A 20,114-nucleotide genomic window follows, 5' to 3' on the forward strand; every position below is an offset into this window, starting at 1 on the left:
AAGAAAATAATTAATGTTTTAAGTAAAATGCCCAAGTATGAAGAGATGTTGACCAAGGACAATAATATGTGTGATTGAAGGAGCAAGGAAAAACTTTGAGGGAATATATGTTGGATTTCAACTCTCCATCTCTCTGGAGTTAGAAACATTTTTGTGAAAAAAATATTTTTCTTGAACAACACTAAAAATATTACTGTGTTGTCTTCATTTAATTTTATTGCTTTCTCCAATAATAGAAAAGTTTTATATAATTGCTAAAGTTAAGAATTTTTTTTCTCGTGAATTGGAAGCTCATAACCTCTGTTCCTTCTCCGTTTCCTATTTGCTCTTGAATCATATGGAGGAATCACAAAGTTATGTTGTTATATAGATTATAAATATTTCCTAAAAGTTGGTTGTTCATTTTTAAACCTCACTCGATACATACATCACTGTGTATTTTGAAGATAATCATATAAAGGAAAGCCAGTCTAACTTTTCCTCGTGAATCCTGAAGTTATTTTTTGGCTCAAGGGATGTGACAACCTCCATATTGTCCACTCTTCCACCTCCCTTCTGATTGATGGAAGCATCTCAAGTTTTAAAACCAGCGTGTGAATAGGTTTCCATTTTAATTCGCTGCATGTCTCTTTGATTGAAGAATTATTCACGATACCCCTGTCCATCTTTGAAGCATTTGAGCAACAACTATTTATCCTGACTGATGGTTCCTTTGTCGACCCCTGATTCTGCAATCTGTGGCTGCGTGTATTGTCTTTCCCCTTTGGAGATTTCCTTCTCAACAACTAGTCATTTTTTCCAGAGAGAACTGAATGCATGTCCCTGCTTATTTGGAAGTGGGTTTATTTTACTATCATATTAAATTGTCATCCATGGTTGGATGGGGTTTGTTTTGCTCCAACCAGATGGAAGTGGTCAATCAGAGACAACTTCCCTTGACGCTGGTGGCCCCAAGTTCTTGACTGTGAGAAGCTTATAGCCTAGACCCACTAACCCAACTTAGTTGGAACCTTCAGGCTTTAAGAGCCACAGAAATAGTTCTTGGCCTTTTCTTGCTGCAAGCTCCAAATGCTACAGACTCTGCAGGCTTAGGTTAGAAGCTTCTTGCTCTGAGTTGTGGGCACTAAAAACCCAGCATTGGGCAAGGAGTTCTACAGCCTCAGGATCCTCGGATCATCACCCTGGGCTATGTCGCCCATGCCTCTGCCCTTGGCTGGAGTCTACAGAGCTTCCGGCCAGCTCTGCCACAGCTCTCCTCTTCTTCGCATGTGTCAAGTCCTTTCTAGTCCCCGAGGTCTCCGCTTCCTGCCACTGGCTGGAACTGCTCAGCTACCAGGCATGTGTGCTCTACGAGCTCAGCCTGCTATAGGAGAAAGACCACAAACAGGCAATAAAAGGCCATCTGAGCCCAGCGTGGTGGAGCACACCTTTAATCCCAGCCCTTGGGAGGTAGAGGTAGGAGGGTCACCGTGAGTTCGTGGCCACCCTGAGACTACATAGTGAGTTCCAGGTCAGCCTGAGCTAGAGTAAAAACCTACCTTGAAAAAAAAAAAAAAATCTGAAAGAAACCATTATTGGGGGTGGAGTGCTGCAGTGTAAGGGAGAGGGCGATGCCCCGGAGAGAAGACTGCCAGAGATGCCCAAGAAGATCGTAATATAGCCGGAAGATGGGCATGGCTTCTCGGCCCACCAACCACAAGCATCGCATAAGCAGACACAGGCTTTTGGCCAGTTTGTTGAGGAGATGCCCTTTCTACTGTCCCAAATAAGCACATGACTGGACAGGGTCGTCTGGAGTTCCTACTTGCTCCTAATGACTGCCGTCGAGTCCTCCAGGACCAGTGGAAGTTGCTAGAGGTGTCTGGTCGTGACTGGAGGAGAGCTTCTGAAGCAGGGCTTGTTGCTTCCGTAGCAACTGTGGGTGCAGCATTCCTCACAACTGGAAAAAAAAAGAAAAGAAAAGAACAGAGAGGAGAGGAGAGGAGAGGAGAGGAGAGGAGAGGAGAGGAGAGGAGAGGAGAGGAGAGGAGAGGAGAGGAGAGGAGAGGAGAGGAGAGGAGAGGAGAGGAGAGGAGAGGAGAGGAGAGGAGAGGAGAGCAAAGCAAAAAGGAAAGGAAAGGAAAGGAAAGGAAAGGAAAGGAAAGGAAAGGAAAGGAAAGGAAAGGAAAGGAAAGGAAAGGAAAGGAAAGGAAAGGAAAGGAAAGGAAAGGAAAGGAAAGGAAAGGAAAGGAAAGGAAAGGAAAGGAAAGGAAAGGAAAGGAAAGGAAAGGAAAGGAAAGGAAAGGAAAGGAAAGGAAAGGAAAGGAAAGCTTGCCCAGAGAGACCACTACCTAGCATTCAAAGCATCCAGGCTGCCAGGGTGACAGCGCAGCCATGTGTCAAAGAACAGGATGCTTCAGCGGACAGCTTTCTGCTGAAGACTATGGCGCGCAGAGAGGGGTCGGGTCGGCCAGCTGTCCGTCCAGTGGGCTGCTGGCCCGCCCACAACAGATTTGCTCCTTTTACTTCAGGCTCTTTAGCCTTAGGCTCTCCCTAACTACTATCTCCCATCCCGCTGGAGTGAAATGTGCACAATTTTCTATTTTTTTTAAATCAACACCAGTAACGCATCGTTATCTTTTCCATTGAACCTTCCAGTTCTGATTTTGTGAATGTGGCAGGCTCTTGTGCCTCTGGAGCTACTCCCTCGGGATGTTGTGACTTTCTTTCCACTTAGCCCACACTTCAGTGTGACTTTGGGTGTAATCTGCTGAATCATTGCGGTGCTTTTCTGTCTTGCCTTGTCTCTGCCCAGTAAATCTTGGTTAGCATCTGTTGCTTGGTCTACATGTGCCTTCTTGACCACGGCTCCCTTTGTTTAGAAATCTTGTTTATCACATCTTTAAGCTACATAATCTATAATCAACAATGAATCTCAAATGATCGTTCTTCCTGGAAATTTTTACTGACATTCCCAATTAATTTAATCGCTCCCTTTCTGAATTCTAGTTGCCACTCACTTTCCCAGGTATCTGTTTTCATTAATGCCATGTTTTTCTTACTGGTATGTAACATGGCTTAATTATAATATTGCTGACTTCAAATGCCATGACAAGTACATATTAAGAATTTAAAGAATGCCAGGAATGAATAAGTGAGTGGATTAATGTGCTTCTAACAAGTCAGAAGCATTTTCTTTCTACCTTATATATACATAGATGCAAAAAAAATAAGAAAAGTCTTATTTTACAAACAAGAAGTCTTTGTTCACTATGAGCTTTGATACATATAAGAAGGGTTACAAAGACATTTGACAGTATAGAGATGTAAATATTGATAAGCATCAAAATTGTCTCCAAAAATAAGGGGTCAATAATATAAAAATACACATACTATCCATCTTATAAAACTTTTCAGTGATTTTTTTTTTATTGTGTGTGAGTTTCACCATAGGGGTCAAATTGAGGGAAAGTACCAGATATTGTGTGCTCACTTTACACCATTCTGAATTCTTCCTTTCTAATGGAAACAAAATTGGACTCAGTATTTGGTCGAATGAATCAAATTGATATAATGTTTGCCTCTTCCTAGGAAATTTGCTTATTATTGTATTTGTAAGTTACTTTGGCTCCAAATTACACAGACCAAAGATAATTGGAATTGGTTGTTTCGTTATGGGAATTGGAAGCATTCTGACGGCGTTGCCACATTTCTTCATGGGATAGTAAGTGTCTTACCTTCCGTGCTTTCCTTGTTAACTTGTAGATTGTAGTAAAAGACTTTTACTTCCTTTCTTTTAAAAGAGGTGGCTCTGCCTTTTTTTATTATTGTTCAGTAGAAACTTTGAATGGACATATCATGTGTTGGTAGCATCATTTCCCTCCTCCCTGCCCCATTCCACGGAGAGCCCTCCTCAGTAGGATTGCTGGTATTCACCATGGTGCTGTGGGTTATGAAGTGTGAGAGCAGCAGACAGTTTGATTCTTGATTATCTGCCTAGCGTCATCCTCCCCTGCTTCCCACGCTTGATAGCACATGTCAAAACTGTCGTTCTCCAAGTGTGCATACGTTGTCTTTTATATACACTGCCCCGTGCTCTCAATCATGTTACTCCTTGGCCTATCTGCCAAACTACCCATCACAAAGCTTCACATCACACGTCACACCCAGCATGAGGGCCTTCTCACATGCACCCCAACTCAACCTTCAAGCAAACCTCATGAGTCCCTGTTTCTTATGACAACGCAGAACCTTGGATATTGAACTTACAAGGATGTAGTCATATTGTACCTTAGAGGTGGCAGAATTCCCTAATCACAAAACTCTGTGTTTTATTTCTAATTTTTGCAGTTGGGCAGGATGCCTGGTATATGCTAGCTTGTCCTTGGAGTTGCAGGATGCTTTATTATTTCTTGGAGAAAAGCATTTGTGTCTATTAACTCCATCTTCATAATTTCTGTGACGTTCTTCCTTTTCAGGTTGAAGTGGGTTAGAATGTCTTTTACTTTTAGTGAGTCAGATGTTAACATGCATGTGTGTGTGTGCAACCATGCAGGAAAACCAGATTTTTTGGTAGAAAATGCACATATATATATATAATATTATATATATATTTGCAAAACACTAGTTTAAAGTCTGTTAAATATCTCCATAAGTAATCAGGAAGTTTAGACCGTGACCATTCTTTGATGATAATTCCAAAGGAGGAATAGATACATTAGCAGCTGACAAAAACTAAAAGGGGAAACTATCACATGGAAATGGTTTTTCTTCCTGGGCATTTCCATTTCACTGTCACACACTCTTCCTCCTTAATGCATTCTGGAAAATTGAGGATTCTGGTAATTTGGAGAAGAGAGGTACAATGAAAGGGGAAATCCCTCTGTGGCACTAAGAAAAGTGAAAACACTCTGTAGATGAGCAACATTTTAAATGTAGTGACGTTCTTACAGTTACAGGTACTCCACAAAAAGCCTGGCTAGTTCATTAGAGAACTCAACCTTGACCTGCGCGGCCAACCAAACCTCATTACTCCCTGGAGCATCACTTGAGATAGGGGAGAAAGGTAAGAATTAACAGTGACAGCAAGTAACATTTTAAAATTTGTAAATGCAATTAAATTTATTTTTAATTAATTTATTATTATTAATTAATTTTGTACTCAGTGAAAACAGTCAAGTTGGTACCATTGTTAGGCTCGTCCATGTCCTACCCCCTCCCCCGACCCCTCCTTGTTGAGGTATATGGGTCGTGCATTATGGAGTTAGCCCACAGTTATGGGTAAGATAAATGTCTCTGCATATCATGACCCAACATGTGGCTCTGACATTCTTTCCGCCCCCTTTTCCGCAAAATTTCCCTGAGCCATGTTGGGTTCATTTTTGGTCTGCTTCAGTGATGAGGTGTTGGGGGCCTCTGGATATCTGGTTTGGTAGGAGTTGATTGTTCTCTGTGTTGATCTCCTTCCCCCTTGTGCTAGTACCCGGTTCACCAAGAAAACAGCAACCTTGCTTGTTTCGCCAATTATTCTTACTTTCAACTGGGGCCCTTTTGAGGTATGATGGGGTGGTTCTCTTTTTCGGATATGCGTCTATCTGAAAAAGAGAAGCAAATTCTCCAACAGAGAGTTCGAGGCTCGATTCCCCAGGACCCACGTTAGCCAGATGCACAAGGGGGGGGGGCATGTGTCTAGAGTTCGTCTGCAGTGTCTGAAGGCCTTGGCGCACCCATTCTCTCTCTCTCTCTCTCTCTCTCTCTCTCTCTCTCTCTCTCTCTCTCTCCCTCTTTCTCTCTCTGAAAAAAAAAAAGTTTAGTACTGTTGACAAGACCCTGCAATAGGAGGGGAAAAATTTATGTCATCAAAATAAAGGAGAGTGTACCTAACTAATAAAAAACAGAAAAAAAGAAAAGAAAAGAAAAGAGAGATTAATTGGGAGGGGGATGGGATATGATAGAGAGTGAATTTGGGAAGGGGAGGGGAGGACAGGGAATTATCATGGTTTATTGTCTATAATTATGGAAATTATCAATAAAAAGTTTTAAAATGTTTAGTAGTGTTAGGACTATATAAATTTATAACTGTTTCTGGAATATTGTCCTATATATTGGACAAAAATATACTTGCTTAGTTAATTGTCATTCTACTGTTATTGATTAATCTTAAAGAAATAGTAAGACTTACACACAATTATTGTCAACACATCCTATATGAAGGAATGGAAACTTTAGAATATTTTGCAGTTAAAAAACTCACGCCTTTAATCCCAGCACTCAGGAGGCAGAGGTAGGAGGATCACCAAGAGTTCAAGGCCACCCTGAGGCTACATAGTGAATGCCAGATCAGCCTGAGCTAGAGTGAGACCCTACCTAGAAAAACCAACTACATGTACACACACACACACACACACACACACACACATGAGATTGGTGGGCTGGAGAAATAGCTCAGTGGTTAAGGTGCTTGCCTGCAAAGCCTAATGACCTCGGCTTGATTCTTCAGTACCCACATAAAGCCAGATGCACAAAGTAGTACATGCATATGGAGTTCGTTTGCAGAAGCTGGAGGCTTTGGTGCCCATTCTCTCTGTATCGCTCGCTCGCTCTCTCTCTCTCTCTCTCTCTCTCTCTCTCTCCTGGCAAATAATAAATAAAAATAGTTTAAAAGCTATAGATTGATTAAATAGATTCTGAGACAATGTGAGGTTGTTAAGCTCCTGGCATGAATGATAACATAGTCAAAACAAATAGGGGAATTATCAGAACAGTATGACTGGGAAGCGGATTATAATACAACCTGGGTATTTCCATCTATAATGTACATGACCAATATTATGCACATTGTTCTATGCACCAAAAATATGGAAAATGTATAACATAAACCTATAAATAGGGTTTCAGATAATTTTAGCTTTATTTGTGTTTTTTGGCATTTTCAAGCATTGCAAACTGAGTATGGAGTCACTTAATATTAGGGGGAAAAAAGTAAGGACAAAAAGAAAAGAAAAGCAACAAATAAACCCAACAACCCAGAAACAAGGGATGGTTTGAAGAGCTGAGTTCCCAATGGCAATGCTGGGATTCATGCTTAAACCTCTCTTGTCTACACAGATTGTGAGAAGGAATCCAAGTCATTTATGTGGATCTATGTGCTGATGGGTAACATGCTCCGTGGAATAGGAGAAACTCCTATAGTGCCGCTGGGAGTTTCTTATATTGACGATTTTGCTAAAAATGGACAATCATCTATGTACTTAGGTAATATACAGAAAATCCTAAACTGGCTGCTTAATTTCTCTGGGTCTGCTTTTGACCTAAGTTAATTCTTTATCTGGGAAAATATTTGGAGCAATGTTTCTTTTTAAAGCTTGTGGGCTAGAAACTGTGTATTCTCAGAATTTGATGAGAAAGGTCTGTAACGCTTCCAGGTACTTTGAGTTCCGTGGCGATGATTGGTCCGATCCTCGGCTTTACCATGTCATCTCTGTTTGCGAAAATATACGTGGACGTCGGATTCGTCGATCTGAGTAAGTATGACCAGACTAAGGAAGAGAAGAGATCCTTCCACATACCTGAGCCACACCCACCCGCCAGGTAGCACTGTTTACTGCAGTTCAGGTGTTCCTTCTCTTCCAGTCTCAGGAAGAACTTGAGAAGGGTTGATATTAATTCCTTGTTTTTTATAAGTGATGGGGCGTGCTCTCCAGTAAGCCGTCTGTCTGCCCGTGGTCTTGTCCTTGTTGAGAAGTGGCTCTGTGCCAGGTCCCCTGAGGTTTCTTTTGCTAACCCAGGATTCAGGATTTGCAGGTTGTTTGGTTCTGAGGAGCGCATCCCTTGCTTAATGGCTGGTCAGGTGACACACACCCAGTATTTGTGAATTGTATGGCCTGATGAATGGATCCGTTCCTTTTTTTTTTTCTTTTTCTTTTACATTTGATTTTCTATTATTGACATTTGTTTCCTTTTCTTTCTTATTATTTATGTGCCCAGTGTGTATACAGCCACGTTGGTACCATCGTTAGCCTGCTCCCTGTCCTCCTTCCTCCGCAGGGACCCTCCTCGTTGGGGAATTTGGGTCTTACGTTGCGGGGTTAGCCATCAGTTACGGGGCAGAGGCAACGTCTCTGTGCGTAATGTCCCAACGTGCGGCTCTAACAATCTTTCCTCTCCCTCTTCCGCAAATCTCCCTGAGCCTTGTTGTGGCTAGCCTGCTGACCGTAGTGTCAGTGGACAGCAGTATGACATGCCATGCTTGCACGACTTTAAAGGGAAATAGAACTGAAACAAACTGGTTAAATTATGCCTAACACTTAGAGCCCAACTTTTCTGACTTCCTTTCTTTGCATGCGTGTTGGGTATGTGTGTGTACATGTGTTCATATAGGTGCAGGAGTCAGTGTAGTGCGCATGTTCATGTGTGTGGTGTGCTCACATGTGCGTACACATGTTCGCATGTGTGGTGCATGTATGTGTTTACAAGTATGTGCTGTGTTTGTGTATGTGTTTTCATATGTGTGCAGGTGCGTGATGGAGTGTTTGCATACGCATGTATGTGGAAGCCAGAGGTTGACATAAAGCATCTTTCTTGATCACTCTGATTACTAAGGCCAGATCTCTCCCTTAAACCCAGAGCTCACCAATTCACCTATCCTAGCTAGACAGCTTGCCCCAAGCAATCCTTCTCTCTGCCCCCTGATGCTCGCGTTACACGCAGGCCAGCCTAACCTCCCACCATCGACATCATGAGTGCTGGCATCATCCTCTGGCCCCCACGTCCGTGCTCCAAGGGCTTTCCCCACTAAGCCATCTCCCCAGCCTCTCTGGTTTCCTTACAAGCTCAGATTTTTACTGTGTATATATTTTTTTCAGTTTCATTCTCTGCAATGTCAAAAACAAAAAAAAAAGCTGTGAGTGGGGCTGGAGAAATTTGCTTAGTGGTTAAGGTTCCTACCTGTAAAGCCTAAGGACCCAGGCTCAATTGCCCAGAACCCACGTAAGCCAGATGCACAAGGTGGCGCATGCGTCGGGTTTGTTTGCAGTGGCTGGAGGCCCTGATGTGCCCACTATCTCCCTTTCTCTCTCTCTCTCTGCCTCTTGCTCTCTCTATCCCTCTCAAATAAATAAATAATATAAAATAAAAAGAACTGCAAAGCCATTCTTGGAAAATAAAAAGCTGTGAGTGCATGTCAGAGTGGGGAAAAGCCTTTTTAGTTAATTTCTTTTTTATGAATGGTGAACTTTACTATAGGACCGTGGTGTGTCTGGTCACATTCCCTTCAGTTCTGCACTTAGGTTCCCTCTCCCCACGCCCATTCCACTGAGGGCCCTTCCTCAGCGGGCTTGTTGCCATTCACTGTGGCCATGAAGCCCCCCCGTCCGTCTCTGTGGGAGGGACAAAGCCTCAGGAAGCACGTTCCCACCTCGTGGCTCTTAAACACCTTCCGCCCTCTCCTCCACAATGTTCGCTGGGCCTCGGCAGGCGTTAAGTGTCCCTGAGTGCTCAGCTCTCTGCGCCCTCTGAATTTCTGCTGTGACGATTTGAGTCTCTTCACCGTCTCCCTGGAGAAGGTTGTCGGCCCAGCAGTGAGAGCAGCACTCGTGCTTAAAAGGCCACTTCCTTGGGAGTCTCCGGCACCCTGGCCGGTGGGATAGAGATGATTCATATCATGCTAAGCAGTTGGCTTTCTTTTCCTGTCATGCTGATGGATCTTGGGTCTTTCAGGTATCTGCTGCCACCTGTAAAAAGCAGATTCTCCAAGCAAGAGTCTGGGCAGCATGGATTAAAAAGAAAAAAGAAAAATTCACAAGACTGTCAAACTAGGAGGAAAGGATGATGTCAAAATAAAAGAAAGACTGATTGAAAGGGGGAGGGGATACAATGGAGAGGGCAGTTGTGAAGAGGAGAGTGAGAGGGGAGGGAATTATCATGGTTTACTGCCTAAAATTATGGAAATTGTCAATAATAAAAAATCAATGAATAGATAATTTTTTTTAATTGAAAAGACTTTGATCAGCATACTCTCTCTGCTCAGTCAAAAAAAAAAAAAAAGAAAAGAAAAGAAAAATAGTGGAGCTTTCCTCAAAAGTGTATGCCACTCCTATCCATGGGATTCTGACTTGATTCTCAACACCAGGTCTGAGTTCTCTCCACTGAGTGGGCCTCATACCTGACCAGAGAGCAGCTGGTCACTCCCATGGCCTTCTGTGCCACTTATTGTTCAGGTTTCTTTGCTGATTGAGTTTGAGGCTTGCAGAGTCTCCTGCTTATTCACACTGTTTTTGACCATTGCCCCCTCCTCCCCCCGCCCACCGGGCAGCTCACACAGGCCTCTCCAGCACTATGAAGGGCTAGCCAGCAGAAAGCTAGCTTTCCTTGGGAGAAACCATTTTACTGACTGGGAAAGTTTCTTGGAGTCCGATTTAAGATTCACTGCTGCCGTCTTGTTGAACCCAGCACATGCATGTTTTTCAGTTGATAATGGAAGTTCTTTTTTTTCCTGAATAGTCCTCAAGTCGTTTGCAGGGTTGAATATTCATTGTTGACAAGCTTATTGTGTTGAGACGCTGGAGAGATGGCTTAGCGGTTAAGCGCTTGCCTGTGAAGGCTAAGGACTCCAGTTCGAGACTCGACTCCCCAGGACCCACGTTAGCCAGATGCACAAGGGGATGCATGTGTCTGGAGTTCATTTGCAGTGGCTGGAAGCCCTGGCGTGCCCATTCTCTCTCTCTCTATCTGCCTCTTTCTCTCTCTCTCTCTCTCTCTCTCTCTCTGTCACTCTCAAGTAAATAAATTTAAAAATTGAACCAAAACATATTTTTAAAAAATTGTGTTGAAGCTCACAGTATTCTCAAAAGCCTCCTATCACCAGAAAAGCCACAAAGTTTACACTGCTGTAGGCGCTGCCAACGATGCCGTGACTGATTCTGGGACTCATCTTTGGTTGAGTAGATGTCACCAAAGGACTCATCTCATCTTCTAAAAGGTCAAAGGTTTACATGGTCTGAGGAGAAGTCAGAGTATCATCTTCTAGGTTGATAAAGTGAGAGAAGAAATTACATGTTGGGAATGGGTGGCAAATATCTTTATCAGTATTTCCAGTACTTTCTGTATCTAAGATCATTTTTGACTGGCTTCTTCTAATTATTTCTTCTAGGCACTATTCGAATAACTCCTAAGGACTCTCGCTGGGTTGGTGCTTGGTGGCTTAGTTTCCTTGTGTCTGGACTATTATGTATTATTTCTTCCATACCATTCTTTTTTCTACCCAAAAATCCATATAAACCAAAGAAGGAAAGAAAAGCTTCAACCTCTCTTCAAGTGTTCCAAACAAATGAAGAAAAGGATCAAATATCTAATTTGACCAAGCATGGGCAACATGCTTCTGCTATTCATATGACTGGTAAGTGTTTCACTTGTAGCATGGAATTGCTGTTCCCCAAGGGAATACTACAGGGCTGGAGACATGGCTTAGTGGTTAAGGCACTTGCTTGCGAAGCCTAAGGACCCATGTTCTACTCTCCAGATTCCATGTAAGCCAGACCCACAAAGGTGAGACATGCACAAGATTGCACATGCCCACTAGGTGGCACAGGCATCTGGAGTTAGATTGCAGTGGCTGTGGACTTGGTGTGCCAATTCTCTCTGTCTCTCTCAAAAAAAAAAAAGGAAAAAAAGAAAAAGGATTAGGCGTGGTGGTGCATGCCTTTAATCCCAGCACTTGGGAGGCAGAGATAGGAGCATTGCTGTGAGTTTGAGGCCACCCTAAAACTACATAGAGAATTCCAGGTTAGTCTGGGTTAGAGTAAGACCCCTCGGGAAAAAAAAAAAAAAATTCAAAGTAATAACATACATCCAACTTGGGTGTTAGTTCTCTCATGAACTAAACTTTGCAGAATATTTTTCCTAAAACTCCTATAAAAATCATTTCCTGAGGCCTGGAGGGATTGCTTAGCAGTTAAGGCATTTGCCTGCAAAGCCAAAGGATCCTGGTCTGATTCCCCAGGACCCATGTTAGCCAGATGCACAAGAGGGCACATGTATCTGGAGTTCATTTGCAGTGGCTGGAGGCCCTGGCATGCCCTTTCTCTCTCTCTCTCTCTCTCTCTCTCTCTCTCTCTCTCTCTCCCTCTCCCTCCCTCTTTCTCTGTCAAATAAATAAATTTAAAAATAAAATATTTTTAAAAATCATTTCCTGAGTATGTAAGGAAGTGAAGAGTAACAGGTAGGTGGACTTGAACATGGATACAAAAAAGCACTCACTGCAAAATACATTCCTCAGAAACCAAAGAAATATCCACCTCAGGCTTTTTAAACTTTTATGCTATTGGGGAAGCAAGACCAGGACCTCACCCAGGCTCAGTAACTCACTAAGCAACGCCCACACCTCCTCACTTCACAGGTATGTAGTATAATAGGTCATGTTTCTGCCACACATCATCCATTGACATACACTCACTGAACAGAGTATCAGGCCCAAGTGATAGAATTTTTCACGAATTTATAATTCTTTCTAAGAACCTATTTGATACTTTGAATTTTCCAAGAATCTACAAGAATTTTCATTTCAAAGAATTTATGCTTTCCAGGAATTTTCAGTTATTTCCATAAACTTTCTTGATATCAAGAAATAGAGAGGAGGGCTGGAGAGATGGCTTAGCGGTTAAGTGCTTGCCTGTGAAGCCTAAGGACACCGGTTCGAGGCTCGGTTCCCCAGGTCCCACGTTAGCCAGATGCACAAGGGGGCGCATGCGTCTGGAGTTCGTTTGCAGTGGCTGGAGGCCCTGGCGCGCCCATTCTCTCTCTCTCCCTCTATCTGTCTTTCTCTCTGTGTCTGTCGCTCTCAAATAAATAAATAAAAAATTTAAAAAAAAAAAAAGAAATAGAGAGGAAAAATTGCAATAAATCGCTACAAGTACTATGGTCAGGTTAAAGTCAACTATCCTTAGGTAAAGAGAAGTAATTTAGGAAAGATTTATTTCTAGGTAATTAGACTAAGGTTATTTTTTTTTCTTGATAAATTGTATAAGGAAAAAAACACCACTTGCCAAAATATTCAAAAGGCACAAGCAGTATAGCACCTAAAATCCCTATAGTCCATGATTTGAAGTAAAATGCTTCACTATTAGATAGTGCGCTCTCTTTAAAATACCAGTTCTGAGGGTTGGTAGAAAGCCACCAAGAAGTCAAGAGAGTGATCAATTAAGAACCAGACAAGAATGTGAAAAAAAAAATGGAGCTGTGTGGACCACCACACCTGGCCATTACTTTGTATTCTAAACTAAAAAGAAAACAATTTAATTGAAAAACGGGAGAAAGAAAGATTGGAGAGTGTTGGTGAAATAAAAGAGAAATCAAGACCAGCTATGGTAGCACATGCCTGTAATTGCAGCACTCAGGAGGGCGAGGCAAGAGAATCACAAGTTCAAGGCTCGCCTGAGGTATGAAAGAGAGAAAGATCAATCCTCTGTCAGAAACAACAAAAGCCATGCTCAGTGCTCTGCATAAGCCCTTCTCAACCTTGTCAAGTTGACATTGAAATGAGAGGACAAATTCTCAAGTGTTTCCCAATTCTTCCTTTTATCAGTTCTTTCTTATCCATTTGATGACCTTTTCTCTACCACTGTAACCCCAGAGCAGTGATGCACTGGCACTTGAACTGGCTCCTGAAGGAGACTGTTAAATTTCTACCACAGCTAGTAACATCGAGGAGGCCATGGCTGGAGCATCCATCCTCATTGAGGATGGAGGAAATGGAGAAATCAGGGCTTGTTTCCCAAGAGTCCAAGCACCACTGTATTTCTTGTTCATGGTGTTCAGTTTTTATTTCTCGTGCTGAGGTTTGAACCAAACATTTTGTGCATGCTAGGCAAACATTTTACCACTGAACTATATTCCCTGCCCCCAAGTTAATTTTTTTGAAAATTAATATGAACCTCAAAAAAGAACATGTTAAGAAATGTTCAGGACTGGAGAGATGGCTTAGTGGTTAAGCGCTTGCCTGTGAAGCCTAAGGACCCCGGTTCGAGGTTTGATTCCCCAGGACCCACGTTAGCCATATGCACCAGAGGGCGCACGCATCTGGAGTTTGTTTGCAGCGGCTGGAGGCCCTGACATGCCCAATCTCTGTCTCTCTCTATCTGCCTCTTTCTCTCTGTCTCTCTCTCTCAAATAAATAAATAAAAAATAAACAGAATTTAAAAAAAAAAAAAAAAAAGAAATGTTCAATCAGGCCTGGTGGTCCACACCTGTAATCCCAGCAGTTGACAGATGGAGGCAATGGGGTTAGGAGATCAAGGTCATCACTACTCTGAGAGACATTTCCTCAATAAACAAATAAATATATAAACAGACAAATTTTTCATCTTGAATTTGCTGCATTTCTACTAGACTATATGGACTGTATAGCCCTAAGAGAACTGGTTCCACTGGGTATCTAAAACAAATGAAGAAGCAAGAGCGAAGCTGTAAGAATGGGATGGTTATAAGCACCTGCTGGGTTACCCACTGGATTTGCATGCCTCAGTACTACCTACTACTGAGCTGTGATCCTGTTTGTAGAAAAACATAACTAAGACCACACAACCAGAATAAAGAGCAGTGGGTTTTGGTATATGTTCTTGAGTATAAGTAAGACTAATTGTTTAGAAAGAAGGAAATGACGATTTCAGTTAACTGCCCAAATGAACACGTAGCCGATGAGAACTGCGCAGAACAGAACCTCCACTTTCTGAGGCAGTTGGTGTAATGTCAGTTGAATCACATATTGATCTAGCCAGTAAGGATACAGAGAGGACTGTGACTGTGCGGAAGGTCAGAGGAGATGGCATCTAAGTTCCTCTGCCTCAAAGCTTCACTGACAATGAGTTTACATGGTCCGTCTCTTTACCTCAAGAGTCATGTCATTTGGTGAGGAGCCTTTCTACAGGAGTCCTTTCGCCTATCCCTGCTGGAAAGGCCCTCACCTCTTCTGTTTTTTTTTTTTTTTTTTTTCTTCTTCTTCTCTTTGTGCCTTCTGCCCTCATTCTATTTTTGTCTTATTCTAAACAGATTAAATTATCTCTCCATTAACATTAGGCAGAATTCTTGATTCAGGTGAGAGCTAATGGGAAATGGCAATTGTTAAAGACCTAATGATCAAAACCTATTCCAACCGAAGCCTGCACCTTGATCTCTCAGTTACCCTGTTTGGAACTCTGATACTCCATGCTGGTTAACTGTGTGCTTCCTTCCACCCTCCAATTCAGTCACAGCAGATTAGTCTGGGGGTTACCATCCTAGATCACAAAGTTTGTGGCACAGGGCCGGAGGTGGTAAATCTGTTATCGTGCCCATCTTAAGGTCACTTCAGACACATCATTGTGCCCTGCTTCTCCTTCTTGTACCTGAAGACATGTGATTTGAATCAAGATATATTTGCTGGAGTATTGTTTTTTTTTTTGTTTGTTTTTTTGTTTTGTTTTGTTTTTGGTTTTTCGAGGTAGGGTCTCACTGTAGCTCAGGCTGACTTGGAATTCACTATGAACTCTCAGGGTGGCCTCGAACTCACGCCAATCCTCCCACCTCTGCCTCCCGAGTGCTGGGATTAAAGGCATGAGCCACCACGCCTGGCTGGAGTATTGTTTTAATGTCAATAAGTCATATACTCTTTGAAAGCTCAGACTAAATTGATCTTTAAAATTTTGAATGTCAGCATACTTATTTCTATGGGTTTCAGGTTATGCTGTAATTTAAATTTCTATTTAACAAGTTACATCATTAACAAAACAATCATTTGGTTAAGTGTTGACAAATAAGAGACATCGCATGTAAGATTCACTTTTGTTTCATGAACACACCATATTGCCCAATACCCAATAAATACCAAGCATCAGCCGGGCAAGGTGGCACACACCTTTAATCCCAGCACTTGGGAGGCAGAAGTAAGAGGATTGTTGTGAGTTTGAGGTCAGTCTAGAGATACAGAGTTCCAGGTCATGCTGGGCTAGAGTGATATCTTACCTCGAAAGAAACAACAAAAAAACAAAAAAAAAAAACAAGGATTTATTGAATGAGAAAATAAATGAATTTACTAAGTATGTAACAGTTGATAGATCAGAAAGAACAATAAAATATTAAATGAATAAAGAAAGTTACCTAACAGTATACAAATATAAGATTTACTATGGGAGAAAAATGAATTGTTCAAACCTATACAATTAGAATAAACTTACAAAACTATTCACATCAAGATTTCAGAGCATTGTCACTTTCAGTCATTTATTATAGCTGCCTGTAATTTTAAATCTTTTTTATTTTATTATTGTTTATTTATTTGAGAGAGAAACAGGCAGAAAGAGAGAGAGAACATGAAAATGGGCATGCCAGGGCCTCCAGCCATTGCAAACGAACTCCAGACTATGCGCCACCTTGTGCATCTGGCTAACGTGGGTCCTGGGGAATCAAACCTAGGTCTTTTGGCTTTGCAGGCAAAGTGCCTTCATACCAAGCTATCTCTGAAGCCAAATATTTTAAAATCTTATATGACATATAATAAAAAGATTGGGATACACTTGACTTAATTGTAATATTTCTTATTTTTATAATTTCAAGGTTTCCTACAGTCCGTGAAAAACATCATAACCAACCACCTCTATGTCCTATACTTGGTTTTGACATTACTACAACTCAGCAACTATATTGGTTCCTTCACTTATGTCTTCAAATTTGTCGAGCAACAGTATGGCCAGTCAGCATTTGAAGCTAACTTCTTATTGGGTAGGATCTGTATACTGTTTGCCCATTTGCCTTGTAGTTGATGTACCACTGAATTGCTGTATCTGTTCTAAGTGCTGCTGCACTGTGAATGCGTTTGACGTTTCAGCAAATAATTCTCCCTTATTCTTTCCCCAACATTCTTCAAAGTGTCAGTCTTATGATATGATCACGACTTGGCCTTCAGAGATGCATCCTGTACCCCAGGAACGTTTTTTTAAAGTTATATGTGAATGGAAATTTGCAATTCAGTACTGAGATGCCAAGATAAACCATTCTGTAATGTGGTCCTTGAAATTAGGATTCCAGCTTAATATAAATACAGGACACTGAGATTTCCAAAATGCAAAGCAATTTAAATACACTATAAAAATCTTCATAATTCAAGGCAAATACCATAACTTAGGTGATTTTTTTTAAAGCAATGTCTATTTTTCAATGGCATATCGACTTGTTTGTTCAGGGAAGGTTTCCTCATAACGTTCTTCCCCCAATTCCAATGTTATGGAAACACTGGGAATACTCAATAAATATTTGGTAAACGAAAATTTATCTAGTGGCAAGTAGCTAGATCATGAATACAAAGAGAACTAATCCCTTGTAATTGAATTTCTAAATCAGAACTCTGTGTGATGATCTCGTTAAACTTGTAAGTTTTGGCTCTCCTTAACTTACACTGAATTCTTCGGTAAAGGTCTGTCTTTAGGACAGTCAAAGAACCATGAAACAGAAAGGTTATAGGAGGGATCAAGCATCTTAGTACTGTATATAGATCTGTGTATTCTTCTATCTTGATGATTATGGAAGTAATGTCAATCATGTTTCCTATTCTAAAATTCTGAGCAAAGTTGAAGTGGGTTCTTGGGAGACTAGAACTCTTCCTCTGGAAAGGTATAAAAGATTTTAGATGATAGGTTAGCTCTTTTAAGCAGATGGGGGTTACTATTGTTGCTGTTGTTTTGGGGGGGTCCCTCATGGAAACCAGCTGTTCAAATGGAAATGAACCCAGTCATTGCCTTTCATTATTGAGAAAATTAGAACTCGATCATGACAAGAAGAAACCTTCCCTCCCACCCAAACCCCCAAACATCTCCATTTTGGCTGCCCACCTATATTTAACAAGTAGTAAAATTGAATAAATTAAGTTGACGTACACTGTTCCATATAAGAAACAGATCTGGAAATCCTTATATATATAATTACAATTTTTTCTCTTCTCTAATTTCTAGGAGTCATCACCCTACCTACCATGGCAACTGGAATGTTTTTAGGAGGATATATCATCAAAAAATACAAATTCAGCTTGGTTGGAATTGGCAAATATGCATTTTTTACTAGCTTCATGTCCTTTGTTTCTCAGCTATTATATTTTGCCCTGATCTGTGAAAATAAATCAGTTGCTGGTCTAACCTTAACTTATGATGGGTTTGTATATATACATATATATCACAATATCAATTGCATAACATGTTAACTATCCCACGAAAAGATTCCATGTGAAGAAAATATGGAAGAAAATGATTTTCACTGAACTTTACTTCACTTGACATAATTATAATCTACAAATGCAAAAGTAGGCAATTTTGAGGCCTCAAAAAGCAGTGTATATTTATTTCCTAAAGAAAACAGTTTTGGTAATAATAATGTCACTTATGGGTGTTTATAGTGTGTGATGGATATTTTTGTCCCCAGTTTATATATTTGAAAAGTAAGGCTTGAAGACACATACAGATTATATGGCCAGCAGTATTATAACATTATTTCACTGACTCAAATTTGGAAGTTTCACTCCACTATAATCTTGGATGGGCCATAAGTATAATATAAAATGATATTCTCCAAAGAACTTGGAAATTTACTGCTGATCATTCTGATGTTTAATGACTGCCTTTGTAAGAGCATACTTCCTGTCACTGTACTGAATCTTTCTGTAAATTTGAATCTCCTATGGAACCGTTTCCACTGGAAGTACAAGTACTTGACTACCCTTTGTAGTACTGAGTATTTTCCCTGGGAGAACTTTCCAATCATCAACCCAGAATGTCAGTGCAGCCGGCTCTAAGCGCACCACCAGACTCCGATACCTTCAAGGTAGTGAGGTGTACCTGCTTAAGCAAAGCCCTTCTAAGCTCCACAGCTGCTCCCCACCTCCTGCCTCATCACCTCTGACCACAGCTGCTCCCCACCTCCTGCCTCATCACCTCTGACCACAGCTGCTCTCCACCTCCTGCCTCTTCACCTCTGATCACAGCTGATCCCCACCTCCTGTCTCTTCACCTCTGACCACAGCTGCTCTCCACCTCCTGCCTCTTCACCTCTGATCACAGCTGCTCTCCACCTCCTGCCTCTTCACCTCTGATCACAGCTGCTCTCCACCTCCTGCCTCCTCACCTCTGATCACAGCTGTACCCACCTCCTGTCTCTTCACCTCTGATCACAGCTGCTCTCCACCTCCTGCCTCTTCACCTCTGATCACAGCTGCTCTCCACCTCCTGCCTCTTCACCTCTGACCACAGCTGCTCTCCACCTCCTGCCTCTTCACCTCTGATCACAGCTGCTCTCCACCTCCTGCCTCTTCACCTCTGATCACAGCTGATCCCCATTTCCTGTCTCTTCACCTCTGATCACAGCTGCTCACCACCTCCTGCCTCCTCACCTCTGATCACAGCTGCTCTCCACCTCCTGCCTCTTCACCTCTGATCACAGCTGCTCTCCACCTCCTGTCTCTTCACCTCTGATCACAGCTGCTCTCCACCTCCTGCCTCATCACCTCTGATCACAGCTGATCCCCATCTCCTGTCTCTTCACCTCTGACCACAGCTGCTCTCCACCTCCTGCCTCTTCACCTCTGACCACAGCTGCTCTCCACCTCCTGCCTCTTCACCTCTGACCACAGCTGCTCTCCACCTCCTGCCTCTTCACCTCTGACCACAGCTGCTCTCCACCTCCTGCCTCTTCACCTCTGACCACAGCTGCTCTCCACCTCCTGCCTCATCACCTCTGATCACAGCTGCTCTCCACCTCCTGCCTCTTCACCTCTGACCACAGCTGCTCCCCACCTCCTGCCTCATCACCTCTGACCACAGCTGCTCCCCATCTCCTGTCTGGTCACCTCTGACCACAGCTGCTCCCCACCTCCTGCCTCATCACCTCTGACCACAGCTGCTCCCCACCTCCTGCCTCATCACCTCTGATCACAGCTGCTCTCCACCTCCTGCCTCTTCACCTCTGACCACAGCTGCTCCCCACCTCCTGCCTCATCACCTCTGACCACAGCTGCTCCCCATCTCCTGTCTGGTCACCTCTGACCACAGCTGCTCTCCACCTCCTGCCTCTTCACCTCTGACCACAGCTGCTCCCCATCTCCTGTCTGGTCACCTCTGACCACA

The 20,114-nt window shown here is 42.3% G+C and overlaps 1 protein-coding gene across 2 annotated transcripts in view; it reads left to right on the forward strand.

Moving 5' to 3' along the window:
• Slco1b3 (solute carrier organic anion transporter family member 1B3) overlaps positions 1 to 20,114 on the forward strand; it is a 59,051-nt gene that overhangs the window by 16,117 nt on the left and 22,820 nt on the right. For both annotated transcript variants that reach the window (XM_045139529.1, XM_004664378.2), the window contains exons 4-10: positions 3,571 to 3,703; positions 4,932 to 5,044; positions 7,087 to 7,233; positions 7,404 to 7,502; positions 11,129 to 11,374; positions 16,564 to 16,728; positions 17,955 to 18,150. In XM_045139529.1, coding sequence (XP_044995464.1) covers positions 3,571 to 3,703; positions 4,932 to 5,044; positions 7,087 to 7,233; positions 7,404 to 7,502; positions 11,129 to 11,374; positions 16,564 to 16,728; positions 17,955 to 18,150 — 1,099 coding nt within the window. The remainder of the gene's footprint in view (positions 1 to 3,570; positions 3,704 to 4,931; positions 5,045 to 7,086; positions 7,234 to 7,403; positions 7,503 to 11,128; positions 11,375 to 16,563; positions 16,729 to 17,954; positions 18,151 to 20,114) is intronic.

This window comes from Jaculus jaculus, chromosome 22, assembly GCF_020740685.1.
Source record: "Jaculus jaculus isolate mJacJac1 chromosome 22, mJacJac1.mat.Y.cur, whole genome shotgun sequence".
Lineage (NCBI taxonomy): Eukaryota > Metazoa > Chordata > Mammalia > Rodentia > Dipodidae > Jaculus > Jaculus jaculus.